This window comes from Plectropomus leopardus, chromosome 16, assembly GCF_026936395.1.
Source record: "Plectropomus leopardus strain MGB_pleo_1.0 chromosome 16, ASM2693639v1, whole genome shotgun sequence".
NCBI lineage: Eukaryota > Metazoa > Chordata > Actinopteri > Perciformes > Serranidae > Plectropomus > Plectropomus leopardus.
The window spans coordinates 12,720,015-12,739,275 of record NC_142191.1 but is presented as its reverse complement, the minus strand read 5'-3'; the positions used below and the strand labels follow the sequence as shown (position 1 = coordinate 12,739,275).

The 19,261-nt window shown below is 38.5% G+C and overlaps 2 protein-coding genes across 3 annotated transcripts; one reads left to right on the top strand and one right to left on the bottom strand.

Moving 5' to 3' along the window:
• Nucleotides 1–3,480: 3,480 nt before the first annotated feature.
• On the top strand, nt 3,481–6,677 carry mixl1 (Mix paired-like homeobox). The gene is made up of 4 exons (XM_042503017.2): nt 3,481–3,610; nt 3,731–3,951; nt 4,939–5,065; nt 5,617–6,677. Exons 1-4 carry the CDS (start codon nt 3,514–3,516, stop codon nt 6,192–6,194), a joined length of 1,023 nt encoding a protein of 340 aa, XP_042358951.1. The 5' UTR covers nt 3,481–3,513; the 3' UTR covers nt 6,195–6,677.
• A 570-nt stretch (nt 6,678–7,247) lies between these two features.
• Nucleotides 7,248–19,211, bottom strand: lin9 (lin-9 DREAM MuvB core complex component). Of its 2 annotated transcripts, none has more exons than XM_042503319.2 (15): nt 19,112–19,211; nt 18,190–18,222; nt 16,786–16,877; nt 15,814–15,927; nt 14,014–14,144; nt 13,689–13,814; nt 12,322–12,479; nt 10,835–10,968; nt 10,566–10,694; nt 10,098–10,199; nt 9,911–9,991; nt 9,674–9,799; nt 9,349–9,531; nt 8,672–8,769; nt 7,248–8,270 (listed from the first exon to the last, which is right to left on the bottom strand). In XM_042503319.2, exons 1-15 carry the CDS (start codon nt 19,140–19,142, stop codon nt 8,165–8,167), a joined length of 1,644 nt encoding a protein of 547 aa, XP_042359253.1. In that variant the 5' UTR covers nt 19,143–19,211; the 3' UTR covers nt 7,248–8,164. The 2 variants fall into 2 exon arrangements, with proteins under 2 accessions (XP_042359253.1, XP_087945767.1); XM_088089641.1 differs by lacking the exon at nt 19,112–19,211 and adding an exon at nt 19,000–19,017.
• Between the last annotated feature and the right edge of the window lie 50 nt (nt 19,212–19,261).

The window sequence follows — 19,261 nt, the reverse complement described above, 5'->3', positions numbered from 1 at the left end:
CCACTGCTTGTGATATTTATGTACCCTTACAATGAGTACACATTTCTAACAATGAATGTACTAAATCTCCCTCAGATCCCTCAAATACACAAAGACTAAACTTATAGCAAAGGCCCATAAAAACAACTGACATTTTAACATGTACCTGCAAACTGGTGAGGATCATTTACCAGTCTGTCTGCAGGTTAGATGTATAGTGGTCAGGTCAAACTGTGGGTTAAACAGTGGTCAGACTTACAAGGTGTGAAAATGCTTTTGTTTTTGTCTACTGAGTCAGCTACCGACTGGAAACGGCCGGTAGAAATCCCAAAGTGTGTTTTTACTGTTTGATGTTTAAAAGTGAAGTCTGTTAATGAACATATATCAGCATGGATCAACATAGAATTGTATTCTTTTAGTTACATTAAAACATCAAATTTATATCATGGGCTGCCAAGCTCAACATTATTATTTACATACATTGAAAGCAATAATGCTGATTTATTTTTTTAAATCAACTTTCATTTTAAGTGAGATATTTTTATTGTATTTTTCATCTTTCTTGCAATTTTGTCACTTCTTGGTTTTTGCAATAATTGATTTTGTTTTTAATTTAATTTTCTCTAATTGTGATACTGTTATGCACTGAAACACAAATGTAAAAATGCCTCATAAGTGAATACTTTTCAATTAACCAAACTGTGATTATACTATGTTTTTCACTGGCCGTGATTGAAGAGCTTTATGGTCACAGATGAATGTACGAGGCATTTACTGTTCATTTCTCAGCTCCCAGAAAACATTTAAATGTCCATTACAAAAGATCAGGAACTTCAACAGCCTGATTTTAGCATAGCAATCTGGTCTTAACACAGCAGCAATACCCAATTAAAGCCCTCAGACAAAGCAGCCTGTGAACTGTGAATGTCTTTTACCAACAACCACGTCTTACCTGAACAATGCTGCATGTGTCAAAGTACAGAGATCAAGAAGTGCTGTTGCGGATCTGAATTGACACAACTGCTGTCAAGTCATCGTACCACAGAGATCAAGTAGAAAAGATAAAACATTAAATGTCTCTCCCAGGAGCATGATCGTTTAACGCCAAGAGACTGTTCATTGTTATTGACAGGAGAGAGGGTGGTGCAAAACTGGAGAAGCACTACAAATAATTTTTAAGCACTCGGGAGGGAGTTATGTTTTTTGATTTGTCTTAAAGAAGGGACATTCAACTATAAATGATGTTTTTTTGCATTTATTTTAATTACAAACAGCATCCCAAATGCATTTTAACCCTTTGTAACCTGAAGAAATTGGTTTGATTTTTTCAAATACATGGGGAGAAGGCATGTAGCAATTTAACAAGACATGGCCCAAAAATGAGAAGAAGAAAAAAAATGTGTAAAAGAAAGTTACAAGAAAATTACCTGAAAATAAGCACACACAAAAAACAAAAAACACAGTATATTATATTTATTGTTTTTTCTGTAACATCATTTTAAATATAAAATTATAATAATTATAAATACATGACATTTTCCCTTATCTTTGGGGTAACTTTCTAATAATCCTCTTTTGTCACAATCTTATAATTTCTTGCAATCTGTGGGACATTTTTTGTCAAGTTGGTCGTGGCTTTTTCCCCCCATGTTATCGAAAGAAATCAAACCAAATTACCAGTTTTTTTCATTGAAGGGTTCTGAATGCAGCACAAATCCAAAATCAGAATATTTTTCATAGCCAGAAACCGTTCCCCTCAGTCACTCAGCTTAAGGAAAAATATTATCCTACTATACTCTGATAAATAAAGCCCATTTCCTGACTTCATACAATCTACTGCATGTGACTTAAACCAGCTGCAGCCCATAAATCACATGACTGAGGATGCAGTAAAAAGTCTAGTAAACACTTTATATTGTATGCTGCAGGGCAGGTTATGGAGGGCTCTTCAGTTTGATAAAATAAACATTCATTTGTGTCACTTTGAATAATGTTGTAAATGAATTTTTAAGTCTGTAAATTCAAATTCAATAAACATATTGATGAAGAAACACTTTATATTGCCATAAAGTCACCCACACCCAAAGTCATTGAATTTGAAGCATGGAATTGAGCCGATATATGTATGAAAATATGTACAAAAATTTGAATCTTAGAAATGAGCATAAAAGTAGTGCATATGAAAGCTTTCTCTTGGTTGTTTTGCTGCTCTGTGAAATGTATTCCCATGTTATGTGTATGGCTACATGTCATACTGTTCCCCCCTTTTTTCTGTTTGTTAATGTTTTTTCATCCATAAGAGTCTGTGATTTGATCATCTCTGTTGATTTTTGTCCTTTTTTGTATTACACCCTGCACTTGAAAAGGAAATACAATGTGTTTAAAAAAGCAATACATGTAACCATTAAAGCTCTTTCTTGTCCAAATATATGTGAACAAATTAGTCTGTCTGTGGTGACCTCTTGACTTGACCCCCCCTGAATCAAATGACCCATTCAATAACAAGTGCCCACTCCTGGATACTTTTGAACTGAGGTTTGTGTATTGAGATTAACTTTGTTGCCACTGAAAGGGGGCAGGAAGCAACATTTCCTACATAAATCAGTACTGAGAAGCAGATCCTGTAAAGACCTGAATGTTTCTAAAGCAATGCATATGGTTTTGCATTCAAATTCAGGAAGTGCCTTCGGGATTAATAAAGCTCCAACTTGATATTATCAATATCGAATATCTTTTTTTGTGACAATTAATCTATACATACTCTATCACTAAAAAAGGAAAATCCTTGTAAAAACATATGTTGCAGAATCACATTCAGCAATACAAAACTTTAATTCATTTTGAATGACACATCCTTTAAATAATTTATCCATTTATTGTCTTCCTGCTATTCCAGTAAAGTTATTGTCAATATATGCACTCTTTATCGCATATATATTTCATTATGTTAACAGATAGCTATTGCTCAGAGAGCACAGGAGATTAGCTACATAACAAAGTGTATTGCCTAATGCAATGGGCAGTCAGTTTTTGAAATATTTGTAAATTTGTTTAGGCTTTGTAAAATAATCTGAAATTTGACTGGAGATCATTACCTACAGGAAAAAAATAATAATACATTAACTTCTGTTATTATCCAACAACAGACTGCAGCCCTTGTGAGGCTCTAACCTGTTGAGGAAATGGCAGTTTCCGACTGTCCCTCTTTGAAGGCTACATGTCCATTATTGCTTCATCCATTCCAAAGCGGATAAATGTTTTCGCTGCCGATGTGTATTGCGCATGCAGATTCCATTAAAAACCCCTTAAAGAGACATGCGGCCGCTCCGCAGTCCCAGGTGTGAGGCCTTCACACCTCCAGCGGCCCGCAGACGTCTGAAGTCAGTGCGCGGCCGCTGCAGTGCCAGCCGGCACCGATGGCTGCCCCATTCACACGTACAAGCAGCATCACCTTTGATCGCGGGGGGATTTAACCCCAGAGAGACGCGCAGCTCTCAAACTCAGTCAGTACCTGGAAATTAGACGTCGAGGATCATGTCTTCAGTTCATGGGAATATGTGCGTCGGGGATCTGAATCATTTCCAGATGTTTCATGAGGGACATCTGCAGATAAACAGCATGGTGAATTCAGGTGGGTGGCTGGTGGCTCTGTGGCTGTGCGTAATTTGTGCGTAATTTACGCACATGTCCAGTGACTTCTAACATCTTTTCTAACGTTATTGACCGACCATTCTAAACGTTTTCTTTTCAGATTATGGCGCCTCGGATGTTACAAACTACTTCAACTCTGCAAACTCTGCACCAAGGGCGGATAAATGCGTAGCAATACTGACGCACAGGAGAAAGAGGACCAACTTCACCCAGCAGCAAATCGAGGTGTTGGAGAAAGTTTACTCGGATACTAAATATCCTGACATCTACCTACGAGAGAGACTAGAAGCTCTGACCGGCCTGCCGGAATCCAGGATTCAGGTATTGTCTACCTTAAAATGATTAATCCAATAGATGTGGAGTGATTTTTCAACAGGTCACATGCAGAGAAATATTAGTTCCTCAGCGGTTCTTTTGCATTTGTTGAGCAACACTGCCATACAAGCAACTTTCACGCTCCTGTATTGTTCCTCAGAGGTTCTCTACTCGTTCTTCAACCTAGTTAAGTTGGGAAACTGGGAAAAAAAAGAATAAAAACAACCTGAAAAGTGTATTTCCAGGTGACAAACATTTACCCTGAATCCACATAAATTTTCTTTGGCTGTTTTCAGGAGCCCTTTACAAAGAAAAGAGAGAGAAAAAAATTATAAATTAAAAAAAAAATAATAGGGGAAAATGTTCAGAAAACTCTTTTATAACTATCATTATATATTTAAAATTATGTTAGAGAAATATGTGTATATGTGTGTATATTAACACTTTTTTACAAGTCATATCCTTTTTTTTTTAATTTGAACTTTTTTTAAAAACAAATTTCCGGCTAACTTTGAGTAATTTCCTGTTAAGTTGCTCATGGCCTTCTAACCATGTTTTTGAAGAAATCAAGTCAATTTTCTCACATTTCAAAAGATTAAAGCAGTGTCTCTCAACTAATGTGTACTGAAATATTCCAGGTTTGAAAAGCTATCTTAATAATAAGTATTTATAGATGTGTCATTTAAAAGCACATGACTTTACCATGGTATTACTTGGCATCTATGAGGGTCTACACACTCAAAAATTTAAAACAATGTAGTGCTTTATGGTACCTCCACTGTTCTATATGGCACTATTTGACAAAGACGGGTGCGGTGCTGTACAGCAACAAAACAGATTACCCTACGATAACAAGCCAAAGATCTGCTTCTGGTCACTGTTTAGTAAAATCTTTTGAGAGTTTAAAAAAAGCCATTGATACTGTCACATTAAAACACCCAGGTTACTGTCAATTGTTCAACTGTCCTAACGTTTTCCGCTCACACATTTCAGGTGTGGTTTCAGAACAGAAGAGCCAAGTCTCGTCGCCAAGTTGGCTCATCAGTGTCCATGAAGGTCGCCAACCCGCCAGCAGCTGGCCCCTTTAGCCAGCTCCAAAGCAGGATGGGCCCAGAGAAAGGTGATCAATACAGAATACAGTTACAGTTTTTTTTGCGCTAAGTACCTTTTCTCATTCAAGCTCAAGTACTCAATTGTGTATTTTCTCCACACACATTAGTCTTTCCTGTCACATTAGATAATGAGTATGGCAATTTACTGCAGAAATGTCTTCCTCAAAGGGGAGCTACACCAAATTCAAACAAGTTATTTCTGTGGTCTAAGAGAGTCCAAAAATGCTAGCAAACATGATCAGCTCTCAGAAATTCAAAAACTAGAGGGCTAAAACTGAAACTCGTGAAGTCTGGAGCTGCTTTACAGATACTGATTTGGAAAATATGTTCTAGATGACGCCGAGAGCACCCAAAGAAATGAGTAAATTAGTACATTTTCTGCTTCTGAACTGAGACCATTTCAACAATAATAATAACAATAAAGCTTTTTGGGGTATAAGCCGAAACACCATGACATTGCGCTAACCATAACAATCACTTCCAGTGAGTGAAAGAGCAGTTTAAAACACATTCATCTTATTTCAAAAACAATTGTCTCATTTTTTCTTTTCTCTTTCAGTTTATGAAAACAACCATGGAGCCGAGGCACACAGGATAGGAGGTTTTGGACTGGAGGAAACTTTCAGACCTAAAATGCACCAAAACACAGATGACCCTCACAGAACCAGTATGCCCACCAAACCCAGCAGCTACGAACACACGCCCGCCTCCTGCCTCTATGACAAGGACGGAGCCAGAGTGAAACCTGAGCAGATGCTACGGCGTGAGCTGAGCGTTAACGTCCCATGCTGTAACGTCCATTTGTATCCTAAGGAGAACGAGCATCAACTCAAAATCGAAGCCAACATGAGTGGAAACCAGGGTCCGAAGGTTCTGGTGGAATACGACAACTTCCCTCCAAACAAGACCATTGGACCAGAAATGAAAGTTGTGATTCCTCCCATCCCCAACCACAATAACTTCAGCAGGTCGTCACCAAAAAATAACGGATGCCAAATCCACTATCCGCATGTGAGAGCCGCAGGAGACAGGTTCAGTCACTTCTCCCCAATCCACGCCACTGAGGCACAGGACTTTACTGACTCGGACTCTGACTGGGAAAACGAAGCTATGGCTGGCTTTGGCGGCTTTATGTGATGTATAATAACAGCTGATATAAAAACAGCTATATGTAACATAAGAAACAGTTGTTGTTGTGTCTGTGTGAAAGGAAAATTTGTATTTATTGTCAAGGGGTAATAAAACTGTTGATTGTAAAGTAATAAGAATTTTTTATTTCTTTTGTCTGTTAATAAAGACTAACTGGAATTTACCACCTTGCCTCTGTGAACCAGTGAAGTTTCACTTACACTTAACATCCACACTGGGATCCCTCACACCCTTTCACAGAAGTCCTAGCTAAACCCCTAATGTCCTAAATTCCTAGAAATGTCCTAAAAACACTAGAGACATCATGCAATCCTAAAAATGTCCCCAAATGCTAGAAGCGTCCTAAAATCCTAGAAATGTCCAATATTTGTTGAAATGTTAGAAAAACCGAGATATGCCACAACACTAGAAATGTCTTAAAATTCTAGAAATGTCTGATATTTCTAGAAATGTTCAAAAATCCTAGAAATGTCCGAAAATACTAGAACATTCTAAAATCCTAAAAAACTTTTTAAAATCCGAGAAATGTCCTTTATCCTGTTAGACTTCTGTGTTTTGTGATAATTAGTGTAAATTCCTGAATTATGGCCAAAAACGAGTGAGGTCTGTGAGGTCAGTGACCATCATATTATATCAGTGTATCCTTGAGTCTAGATAAACATCTGTGCCAAATTTGAAGAATCTCCCACGAGGTGTTCTTCAGATATTGGTTCACAAGAATGAGACGAATGCAAGGTAACATTTACTTTTCAAAACCAAAATCTAATCAGTTCATCCTTGAGTCCACGTGAACTTGGAGCTCCAAGTTTGTGCCAAATTTTAAAAATTTCCTTCCAGCTGTTCTTTAGATATAGCGTCCACAATAATGAGAGGCGAGCTCACAGTGATATTAACCTTTGTCCCCCAAAATCCAATTAGTTCATAGTTGAATCCAAGTGGACATCTGTGCCAGATTTGAAGAAATTTCCTCACAGCATTATAGATATTGAGATACTGCTTTCATGAAAACAGGACCAACAGACGGACAACCTGAAGACCAAATACTGCTTCGCAATATTATGTTTAATATAAAAAGACGGAAACATTTATATACAATTGCCCTGAGGCACTCTCATATACAACTTTACAAACCTGAAAAAGGAGATTCTTGAAGAAAAAACTGTTGAGTTAAATTTTTCGGGATTACATCAGTGATGCACGCTTAGTGAGGAGGGTGGGGAGGGGTTGCAGCAACAGCCATGCCAAATATGGAAATGCTAAGATCATCTCAGGGAGTAAAAGGCATCAAAACCCCGGAGTTCTCCTCTATAAAAATACCAAAATCTCTTTTCAGTGCACACAAAATTACAAAAGCCATTTCTGAATACACAGCAGAAATGTTGACGATAGTCCTAATAATCAGACATATTGTACAATTATCTACAATAAAGAGTTTTATTAAACATTCTTTAGCCTCCCTGTGCTTACCATCAGTGGAGCAACGGAACACAACACTTACAGGGGGAAACTTTAGAGATAGTAAAATATCGTTTCATAACCATACACACCTACTCAAAAATAAATAAATATGGACTACAAAAACTGTAAGAATCAATGTTTGGCACATGGAACCAATAAATAACCACTGAGAGTTTGGAGATGTGGATTTGTGGCGTTAGCTAAAGGCTCTTTCAGATTTGTGTTTGATTGGGCGCACCAACATTTTCACACAATAAACGGGTGGGTGAAATACTCATGACATCCTCTCTCCCGTCGGCACAGAGCGTTGGGGGTTTGGGCAGAACTCTTGAGTTGTTTCACTGGGACATCCAAATTCAGATTGCATGGTGGTGGTGGTCCACAACATCCACGTGAGCTTTTGTGTTTGCAGTCTTGTATCAGTTCAGGTGGAAGCACCTTCTCAAAAGATCATATAACTTGGACGCACCTCTGGGCATGGTGTGGGGGGGTGCAGGTACTCAGACTGCGTTGGTGTTGTTGGCAGAAAATGCATGCAGGTTGCCCAGCTGACTAAGGCCGCTCTGGATGTGTGCCACGTGGATCTCTACATTATTCTGGAAGCAACTGGAAACACAGAAAAGACCATAGTGTAAAAAAAAAAAAACCCTCAGTACTTTGAGGATGACTGAATGGTGATTGGTAGTGATACTGACTTGGATAATTTTTAATAATTTGTTTAATTGCTTATGTATGTACAGAGCCCCAAGAGGACATGAGAGAAAAAAAATAAATTGGAGAATAAAAGCTAAATAGTTTTGCATTCTTCCAAGAAACGTACGTGTTCCCTCACAAAACTTTTGCATTCTCCTGAGATATACTTGAGTCTGTTTGCACACCTTATTCAGAGGTGCAACATGCAAAGGGCTTAGTGAAGCCTAACCGATTTTCAACCAGCTTTGTCGTGAATCTTTGGTCTTGACTGGGCTTAAGAAAATATAGTTAGAAGCACTGCAGAGTCCACATACCTGAGGTTAGAGGGATCAATTGATGCCTTGATGTCATTTAGGGAGTCTGTTAGAGATTTAAACTCAAATGAATTCAGGTCTCCTCCATCTGCCAGACACTGAAGCAAATCAGGAAAAATTGATTAAAGCAGGTTATTCAAATATTGTTTGGTAAACATGCAAAAGCTGTCAAAGAAAGTTTACAGTAGACTTATTCATGAATTGATGTTGTTTGGGACGTCCTGATCGGATCAGTAGGATGCTACGCTGCGTGGAACTGTGATAGGAGCCATAACATTTTTTTGTTGTTTCAATTTTTGTTTTTTAAAAATAAAAATAAAATGAAAACCCTTAAAGAACTGTTTGAATGCAGACATTTTCTCTTGTATTGCATTGCAGAGCTATTAAACTGTCACTGGATTGATTTTAATAACTGTTTAATACTTGAAGTGTGCATTGTGTAGCTGTATTACCCAAGTAAATACAAATATTGGATCGAGACTCCGTATCAGCATTTACACAATATCAAAGGATTTGGATTGGGATCAGGTGCAAAAAAAATAATTATTGGGACATCTCTGAATGTTGCTGCCAATCTTGTACTGACCTCAATGCCGTAAATCACTGTAAACAAACCTGATGTGTTAGAAAAAGTGTGAGCAGGAATGAAAGCAGCGCAGCATTTCTATTTGCTCTACCTTGATCTGTAGCAGCAGAGCAGTTAGACGGGAGATGAGGTGTGTGAGGCTGGGGTTTGTTACACTCTGCTGTCCGTCCTTCAGCGAGCTGCTCAGCTGCACCATCTGCTGGGCTTCGTCTTCACAGCGCCGCCGCAGCTCTGTGGGATGGTCAGCTGGAACCATACCCTGATCTGGAGCAAGCTGGACGAACATATTGGTGATTCACATCTTTAGAAAGGCATTTTTTTCCCAGATTTGATTAACTATGAAATGAGATGTTGTAAATATCAGAACAAGGAAAGAAATATTACAGTTGAGCACATGTTGCTGTACACTGACTTACCTCACAGCAGAACTGATGAACTTCGTGAAGCACCTTGTTGAGATCTTTATTGAGCTGTTCCAGCTCAAGCACTGTAGTAGCATATCGCTTCTGGAAGTCGAGGTCAATAGGCATCGAGTACGACTTCTGAACACAGAAAATAAACAATCACAGTTTTAATTGTGCTTGATGTGCACATCTCTGAAAACACTGAATAGATGTTAAAGCAGCTTTTTCTTTAAATGACAAAGAGTGTACCAGTTTCTCTGCCTCTGTGTTCATTTCTTTCAAATGCTTGATGTGCTCTTTCTTGATCATGAGAATCTTTGACAGCCTCGTCTAGTCACGAAAGAAAAAATCATCAGACAAAATATTAGTTAAAACAAATTGTTACAATGTTTTAGGATGTCAGATTTCAGTATTTCACTTGACAGGAGGTATTTACCACTTGGACGAGGAACTTGACAGGAAATCCTCCCAGAGTGTCTCCCTCAGCACCGGGCAGTTTGTTCCTCCATGGTGACTGGTTGATAAGAGGGTCATTGTCCTGTAATGGAAAAACAAAAGGACAATAAAGTCATTTATCTTCATAAGCAATCCAGAGAAAGAGATTCAGAAGATTTAAGACAACTGATTCCCACTGTTTGAACTGATCAGCTTCCTTTTATTTGTTTTCTTCAGAATTAAATCTCAAACTGATTAACAAAATCTAAGAAAAATAATTAGATTTACCTTATTTAGATATAAGTTTCTAACTGATGTGTGCCCATTTATCTGTTGCAGTAGATAAACCTACTCACAGCCAAAGCAGATTTAAACCAGTACAAAATATCACTGACAACTGTGAGACATTGGGGACAAGTGTGATGATGCAAAACATGTAGATGGGTCATTAGATGAAGGTTTACAGTACCATGAGGACGGGAGTGGTGGCGGACGGATACGGCCCTCTAGGCGGAGTCATGAGGTTCTGCATGTAGCGTGTTATCCGATGTTTCTGGGCAAAGGCTGAAATGGGCATGGTCTCATTGGGCTCATTGCTCTGAAAACACAATCATCAGCAGATGTTTCAGAATGTATTATCAAATTCCTTTTATAAAGCTACTGTACGTCTTTGCATTTTGACAATTTCTGATTATTGCATTATAACGAAAATATAAATTTCGTGTTCTTTATTCTTACCAGGACTTCGTAGTCAGGCACAGTGTGTGTTCCCAGACCACTGCGGTCAAAGGTGACACGATATGTGGCAGCACTGGTGTCCACTGCATCGATCTGCCCTGTGAACAACCCATCATGGATGCCTCGGAGTCGAGCTTTGGGACAAAAAGAAAACACACAAAATCAGAATTCTTGCTGGTAATATTGGGCCTCATTCATGAATACCTTTGTGTTATTTTCTTTCTCAAGAAACCTCCAACGAAAAGTCTAAACGTCTTCTTAAACCCCAGAATTGTTTGCACCTGTGGTCTTATAATGATGAATCCCACTGTCCTCATAAGTTGACAGCGCGTGCCAGTTCATCCTAATTAGCACAGGTCAATGCCCCCAAAATCCCCATAAAAAGGCTGTGAGACTGCAGTGCTGAGTTCACACACAGAGACTGAGGATGAGGTAAAGTTGAGCGAAGCTAAAGTCTGCAGAGTGTGGAGCACTGAAAAAAAAGCGTCAGAAGTGGATACAAAAACCCTCAAGAAAATGCATGAAATGCTAAAAATACGCATTCATAAACCACCTGACTTGCAAACTATGCATTTCAGTAGCTCAGCTGAAGACCGACAGAGCTGCAGCACTCTCCAAGCTTTACTCTGTACTCAGAGGGAGGCAGAGGTGGACGTTTCACACAATATTTCTGTAATTAATAACTTATTTTGAACGCTGCTTAGTCACTTTTTGTCCCGTTTGTCCAAACTGCCAGTGATATTTTCTAGCATGAGCAATCATAAATTATTATGGCATAGTACCAAATGACATAACTGATGTGAACTGAACTGTAAGTGTTGTGTTTATTTTGAAAGGCCATAATGCTTTTTTAAAAAATGAAAATAATAGTACAAAATATTATTAATGATAGAAAATATCATTGTAATATAAACCCTATAATACTGTACAACTGTATAACTGCAGAAAAAAACAATAACCTATCATAACACACAAACATGTCATGTGCATAGATTTTGTTCTTACTGAAGAACAAATCCCAGATAAGAAAACATTGAAGAATTTCAGAATCTTTGTAAAAGCGGCTCAAGTAGTTGTAAGTGCACATTTCTTCAGAAACGCGTGGTGAATGAGGTCCAATGTTTAGATCAGTGTGGGACATCCTTACTCGTGTTATGGGGTTTGAGTTTCCTTATCAGCCAAACTAAACATAAACAGTGAAGTCACTGTCGGTGCTGTTTAGGTCTTTTCTCTCTTAACAGTTCTCTTATTTGATCACCATGAAATATGTGTTTGACTCCTGCATCCCTTACTTTAGTTGTTTTTTTTGTGATCAGATCAGGGACAAAATGAACCTCATGCTGGATTTGACGCCTTCTTTTGGTAAGAAATCAGGCAAATACTAAACATGTAAGCTGGGACGCTCTGCGGGTAATTTCCCTGCAGAAATAACCGCATTATAAAACTTAGACAGAGCTGTCTGGCTGTTATGGTATCAGTCATCTTACCAGTGACTTTGGTTCCTATGATGAGTGGCAAAGGGATTTCATCTGGAAGGTCTTTGCAGTTTGACACGTCTGACAGTTTCCTTTGCTGCAGCAGGCGCATCTTCTGCCTCTTTTGTCTCAGCGCCGTCCGCTCCTCAGCAAAGAATGCCGATGAACACCTGGATGGGATGACAAAGCATAGTGCGGTGGCAACAATTCTTTGTTTGGGGTAACAGCATCATAAAAAATGCAGAGAGAAAACAATTTCACATATATTGAAATGTCTGACATGAATGAAGACAAACATTACAAATTAATATTGGGTGTAAAGATATCTAAATATATCCGGAGACATCATCTGGCGAGACGTTACTGATACACTGGCGCCAAATATTGATATTTCCATTAGAACATACAGACGCTCTAAACATCCCCCACATTTAGCCTGTTACCATTTCGACTCACTATTTCATGATTTTGCTTAGTGGCAATTATCTAATGAGCAACGGTAAAAGTGCACTGAGGAGGAGCAGGGGGAAGAAGAAGAAAACCCCAAAACTTACAGAGCGGAAAATGGCGGACAGCGGCGGAAAACAAATCTGTAACTGCATCAAAAATCCAAATAGACAGTGAACATTAAATATTAATGGGCATAATGCCTTAATACCTCCTCGCACTACAGTTTCAATTTCTATACCCATCATAGAAATAAAGACATTCACATACATCTATTTTACTCAACCTTTCCTGTGTTCTTTTCAAAATAAAAGGCCTCTGTCAAAGTTTCTATCAAAAGAATCCCATCAGTTGATAAGACAAGGCTTTTTTTTATGAAATATTTGCAGGACTGTGTTGTTGACAATACAGTGGCTTTCAGGGGCTCCATAAATGAGTGGAATATGTGCTTTTAATTGTGAAAATACAGTAGCTGCAGCAGCAGGAAGCTCTGCAGCAGCAGGAAGCTCAGGAAGCTCTGCAGCAGCGTTGCACCAATTCCAGAACTGGTCTGCTTTGTAGCAGTGTTACCTTTTGCCAATTTATGGCTATTTTACATTGCAATGATGCCAGACGTTGTGGACAAGTTGAAGACGATGTGTTTAAGAGGCACTATGCTAAGACTATGCACTTTGTGTGTTATTTCATCTCAGCTGTCAAATTCTGTGAGACTGCAGTGCTAAATACCAAACAAACAAATTGATTTAATACATCATTATTGTTGTTTGCCTTTTGAGGGGTATTTTTTCTTTTTTAGTCACAGGTATTGTGATGTGTTATAGATGAATGGTCTTGCAGTATATCGATTATTGCAGAATCGCAATATTGTATTGTGAGTTACCCTATGATTCCTGCCCCTGATTGACTCACAGAGCTTAAAAATTTCAACATACCGTCGAGGTTTCCCCATCAGTCTCCTGATTGTTCCCCACTCAACCCTGGTCAACTTTCTCGTTTTGAGGTTGGGGAAAGTCTCTTTGAGACACAGGCAGAATTCATTGTCACCCTCAAAGAGAGGTCTGGAAAAAAATCACACATCATAAGTTAGCACAGCATTTTCCCACAAACATTTTTAATGAAGTTTCCCCTGACCTCTGAGACTATTTTCAATAAAATTACAGATCATCACAAAGCTTGAACAGTGTTAGAGCATCTCTGAGTTGATCACAATAAATCAAAATGTACTGCAGTCTTTTGAAGGTGAAGGTGAGACTTTACCTGTCAATATTAGAATAGAACCATTCATAGATGCACCATTTGTGAGCTTTGGGTAGCTTAAGGAGGTTTCTTAATCTCAGCCCTATTTTCTGGGATGCCTTCTTATCTGGTGTCACCACGTTAGAAAATTTCTGGAAAGAAAAACATTATAAAACCATCATTCAACATACAGGAACATACAGTATGTATTTGGAAAAATAATAAATACATTAAAAATTAAAGTCAGGTAATCCCACACAAATTCTCATTTATTCCTGCACTGTGCATGGCAGTAGTAAAGATGCAATTTCCCACAAACGATTCACTCTTCAATAACTCCTTGTTCCCACAACAGGGCTATAAAATCATTATAACCTGATTGGCTCGACGCTTGTTGGGTCAAGCACATGCCTAACGTAAAAGCAGCATTTTTAAAAGGTGTTCAATGTTGACCTTACTGGCTTTGAAGCTTCTGTTTAACAGAGGAGAGGCAGCAGTATGGAGTCAAGTTTTACTCTACACAGCGGTCTGTTGCTTTCATCCAACAACAGCAGCCCTTTTGTTTTCTAATATACTTTGTTTTGATACATTTTGAAGTGGTTACTGCCCTTTAAAAACTACAGCTAATGTGAACAGAACACTTGGTGAGGAGCAGCAAATCTCTTGAAAGGGTTGGCAGCCCCACTGAGTTTATTGGGTTTTTCCCTGACCATCAAGCAGCTACTCATTATGGTGACATTGACACTGAGGCTTGGCAATGCGATGAATGACTGAATCAAGAATGTAATTAATGGGGGGTTTCCACCAGCAGGTCTGTTCAGTTCAGTTCATTATTTGTTTTGCGTTTCCATTGTGAAAAGTTGCGGTTGGTACCTTTAGAACCTTTGGAGCGGTCCACATTTTGGTCCCCCTTTTGCTTGGGGTACCTAGCACACAAATCTGGTACTAAAGGGTGGAGCTACAATCTCTGCAGTCTGTTTATAGGTCAGTAGAGAATCAACACTATGTGCTCAGGGCTGAGTTGTGTCTGGTTTAACTACTGTTCATACTGTGATAAGTTTTTCATACATTAGTGAACTACAACATACAAAATGAAAGGATGTTTTGCAGCCTCTAGCAACAGCTGTGGACGTTTACTTGTATTGTTACTTAATGCACGAGTTGACAATGTTAATTCATCTACTCACCTTAAATTTCAATATGACAACTTTGACCACCTCATCTATTTTTATTGTCTCGGTTGAATGACACTTTGAGTAATGAGTGGAACTTTAATATTAATATTATATTGCAGATCTTATATTAATTGCGACCAGATTTTGTGAACTGCATATATTCTGATCTTCTCTTGGAGAAAAAAAAAATCTTGGCGCTTTGTTCAATATGCTCGTGCAGCGCTTAACCCCTGCTGTTGCCTGACAAAAAGTCAGTGCACAACCCCACTTTTTATTAATATCCCTCTGACAGAGTCTCTCATTTGAGTCTGCGGGGTACAGACTTGGAAATGCGACACAGATCTAGGGTCTAAGTATCTCTTTGTAGGTGTTACTTAAGGCTCCAAAGAACTATACCGAAAGCCTTTGGTAGAAATGCAGCTATAGACATTGAGGCTAGCCACTGACATTGTTGACAATGACTGTAATGTGATGAATGACTGAATCAAGAGTGTAATTAAATTGCCACATCATGTCACTGGCTCTCTCTTATTTCGCTAGTGTAGGCTAAAGTACGTAGACAGTACCATTTTGAGCTGGCTTGAGCATGAGAGTAAAACTAACAGGACAGTGGTATAATTTAACTTTATGGGTGTGTAGTCTTTACCTGTGGGGTGGTGCTGACCCTTTGGCTCCTCCGAGGGGATCTGGATGGGAGACGCTGCTGGGGCGACTCGTCCTCCTCCCGAAACAAACGGCTCCTCTTTGAGCTACGTGTGGGCTGGAAGGACAAATGTGGACAGGAGTTCATGACTAATGCCAATCCATGAACAGTGCCTATTATGCTCCTTTTCATACCATTATTCTTGAGTAACTCTTAACAAATCAATTTAATGTGCAGTGGGAAAAAATAAATATGACAAGCCACGTTAATTGTCATCTGTATGAGGAAAATACTGTTTAATCAATGAAATTCTGCTGATAGTTACAAACTAAATTCAGGCAATATGCATCAAGAACATTTGGTATGTATTCAGGCAAACATATGTGACAAATTGGGAGAGTTGCCAGCTGTCTGCTTTACATTTAATACCCATAAGAGAGCATGACATGCCATTCTGACACAAGGAATTTTCTGGTGAGATGAAAATATCCACTTCAAGCACAAAGCTATATATTGCTCTGGGCTGACAGGCTGCAGTGCTCTATAAAGTCTCCTTAAGTTGGAACAAATGGTTCCACTCGGGTCCCCAAATGTTCAACACTCACAAAAACTTCTACTTTATTTTTGGTGCAAAATGGAACACAAAAATGTGGATATAAGACTGCACAATGAACTAGAAAATCATATTGTGATTATTTGGACAAATATAGCAATTGTGATATGAGTCGCAGTTTTATTGGGAGTTCATTAAATTTTAACAGCTGACAGCTGGGATAGGCGCTTCCACGACCCTTAAGAGGAGTGAATACAGACAATGAATGAATGAAAAATAATAAAAATATTAATACTAATATAACAGTAATACTAATAATACTTTTCAATAAGAGAGTGAATCAAGAGACTTCCTTGATAAATACATGTTAAATAAATAAACATAAAAAAATTCAGCTTTTGCTATTGCCAGGTTTCTCTTACCGTGTCCATTGTGAGGGAGGAATGACGTCCCCGGGTGTTGTGCGCTCTTGGGAAGCTGTTCTTTTCATTCAGAGTGTTGGACAAACTGCCTTCTATAAAACAAACAGCAATGCATTTATTACAAATTGTGTAAGGAAGACACCAGATACAAAAATCCTGTCTGACATAATCATTCCCAAATGTTAGACTCACTTCTGCCTGAGTCCTTTCAGTCACTATTTATCCGATAGATGGTTGATTTTGTTTATACTGTTTGTGTTGTTTATACTTACTGTATTATGTGTGATGACTGAATAAAAACACACTACTACTAGGACCTTGAAAACAGAATGCATTGATTTGCAAATCCTCTTCAGTGTACAGTGGGGGAAATAAGTATTCAGCATGTCAAAAAATATTTCAGTAAACATATTTTCCATGCAGCTATTCACATGAAATGTAGACCAGACATTGGTATTAATCACATAAAACTACACAGGTAAAGAAATTGTAACATTTCAATTTATAAAAGTGGAATGACACAGGAAAAATGCTATGAATTGCTGACTGAAAATTAATTTGAGAAGCATTTGTTTGCAGTGGGCCCTCCAAGATGCTTTCTCTATTAAGAAACTAATCTCTCACAGTGTTCAGATGGGAGTTTGGCCTATTCTTCCACAGAGATGGGCTTTAAATCTTGAATATTTATTTGTAAATTATGAGAAAAAATGTCACTTTTTGAACCTGTTCCAAAATGCTTACTGAGTGTTGTTGGGAAAAATGTATCACAGTGGTAAACATGCCCCTGGGCCTGGTACATTTTTTTGGATCATGTTGCAGGCATCAAATTCAGAATGAGTGTGTATTAAAAAAAACAATAAAGTTCATCGGTTTGAACATTACTCTTTGGATCTGGAAAAGTTAATGAGTGTGAGGTGGGGTCCTCTACAATCAGGGAACAGGAGTGCTATAACTCCAGCTCTGCCATTTTATATATGTGAAGTTGGGGTTATTTCAGATTACAATAGTGTCTTTATCTTTTCCCTCTCTTTAGTTTTTTTCTTTCCCATTTTCTAAAATACATCTTTCATTTACAGCACGTGAATTACTGTGTTACAGATAATGTGTGGTTCTGTACAAAGCATTAGACATACAGTACACGCAAAAGTTTGTGCGCTAGTTGTACAGGTCTACATATTTTTGTTCACACTGATACATATGTTTATGTTTCTCAAAAACTGCAGAAAAAAACAATAAAAAAGACATATTTTCTTTGTACTGCAATAACTTGAATATATGTGGAATATGATTTGCAAATCGTTGCCTTCTGTTTTAAGTTATGGTTGACACAGCATCAGCTTCCAGGAGCTCCCAGTATGCATACACACAGTGTCTGGAATAAATGTACAGAAATCAGTCACATACCTTTTAAACTGACAAGTGCCTCTGCTGAGGAGCCTGAGGAGGAGAAAATGGGCTACATTAATCTACAGCAATACACTGATAGTATGAGACTGTAATACACTGTAAATATTTTTTCTTAACATGTCACGGTGAATCAAAGGGTAATCCGGCTTTGCTTTTTAGTTTTAAGTTAATATGATCATCAGCAGACTGTCCTTTAAACACTGACAGCAGCCGGGCAGGGTAACTGAAGTTAGATATAGCTAGCGCAGTCAGTTAGGCCTTAACCCCCAATATGAGCTGTCAAGCACGGGCATAACATCAGCTGGACAGATCATATCACACGAAACGAGCTACACAGGCTAACGTTACACTATATTACGAGCCGGAGATATTATTTAGTTACACAAACTACGCTCGCGGTGACTGAAATGACTATTACAGCTGTTAACAGTCAGATATCTTGGCTAGTTTCTCTTCGCCAGCTTGTCAAAACCATACACACCGCGTTACCATGTAACGTTAACCAGCGCTAACAACACTAAATATAAGGGCTAAAAACTATGCTCATAAAAACAAAATGCTAATAGCTAGCGTGTGTACTTAGGTAATAGAGACGTTATGGCAGTCCTTTTGTTGTTGCTAAGGCTAGCAGACGTTAGCTCATAGCTAAGCTAACGTTATTTGTTTACCCAGTTGGGCTAAAGTAACTTGCTCAACTCCAACATTAGCTATGGTTAGCCTCTCGTGCTAACAAGCGTTAGCTGACTTGGACAGACCGGTATCTCTTCGCGTCTAAAAATGACTTTAAGAACTCCGCCCAAAACTTACTATAATCGTTACATGAGCAACGATGGGAGTTTATCGCCAAATATTGATTTAACCACAACGGGGCCGCTGCTTGTTTACAATGCAAACTCCTTAAATTTGTGTTGTTACTCACTCTCGTCTAACAGCTGGTCCATCTCCGCCATCTTGAATTAGCCGCGCCGCTTTTTCAAAGACCTTGTCAAAATGCATTCTGGGTCGGGACGCTATCTGGAGGGCGATTTGAGAAATAAAAATCTTTTAATTTATCAAACCGATGTTTGAG

Excerpts from the sequence above, each read along its gene's own strand:
- lin9 (XM_042503319.2), bottom strand. The coding sequence starts at position 19,142 with ATGGCGGAGATGGACCAGCTGTTAGACGAGA. Across the intron at positions 14,145-15,813 it reads GGGTCAGCACCACCCCACAG|AAATTTTCTAACGTGGTGAC; the intron begins GTAAAGACTACA and ends TTTTCTTTCCAG. Across the intron at positions 9,800-9,910 it reads ACACAGAGGCAGAGAAACTG|AAGTCGTACTCGATGCCTAT; the intron begins GTACACTCTTTG and ends TTCTGTGTTCAG.
- mixl1 (XM_042503017.2), top strand. The coding sequence starts at position 3,514 with ATGTCTTCAGTTCATGGGAATATGTGCGTCGGGGATCTGAATCATTTC. Across the intron at positions 3,952-4,938 it reads TGCCGGAATCCAGGATTCAG|GTGTGGTTTCAGAACAGAAG; the intron begins GTATTGTCTACC and ends CACACATTTCAG. Across the intron at positions 5,066-5,616 it reads CAGGATGGGCCCAGAGAAAG|TTTATGAAAACAACCATGGA; the intron begins GTGATCAATACA and ends TTTCTCTTTCAG.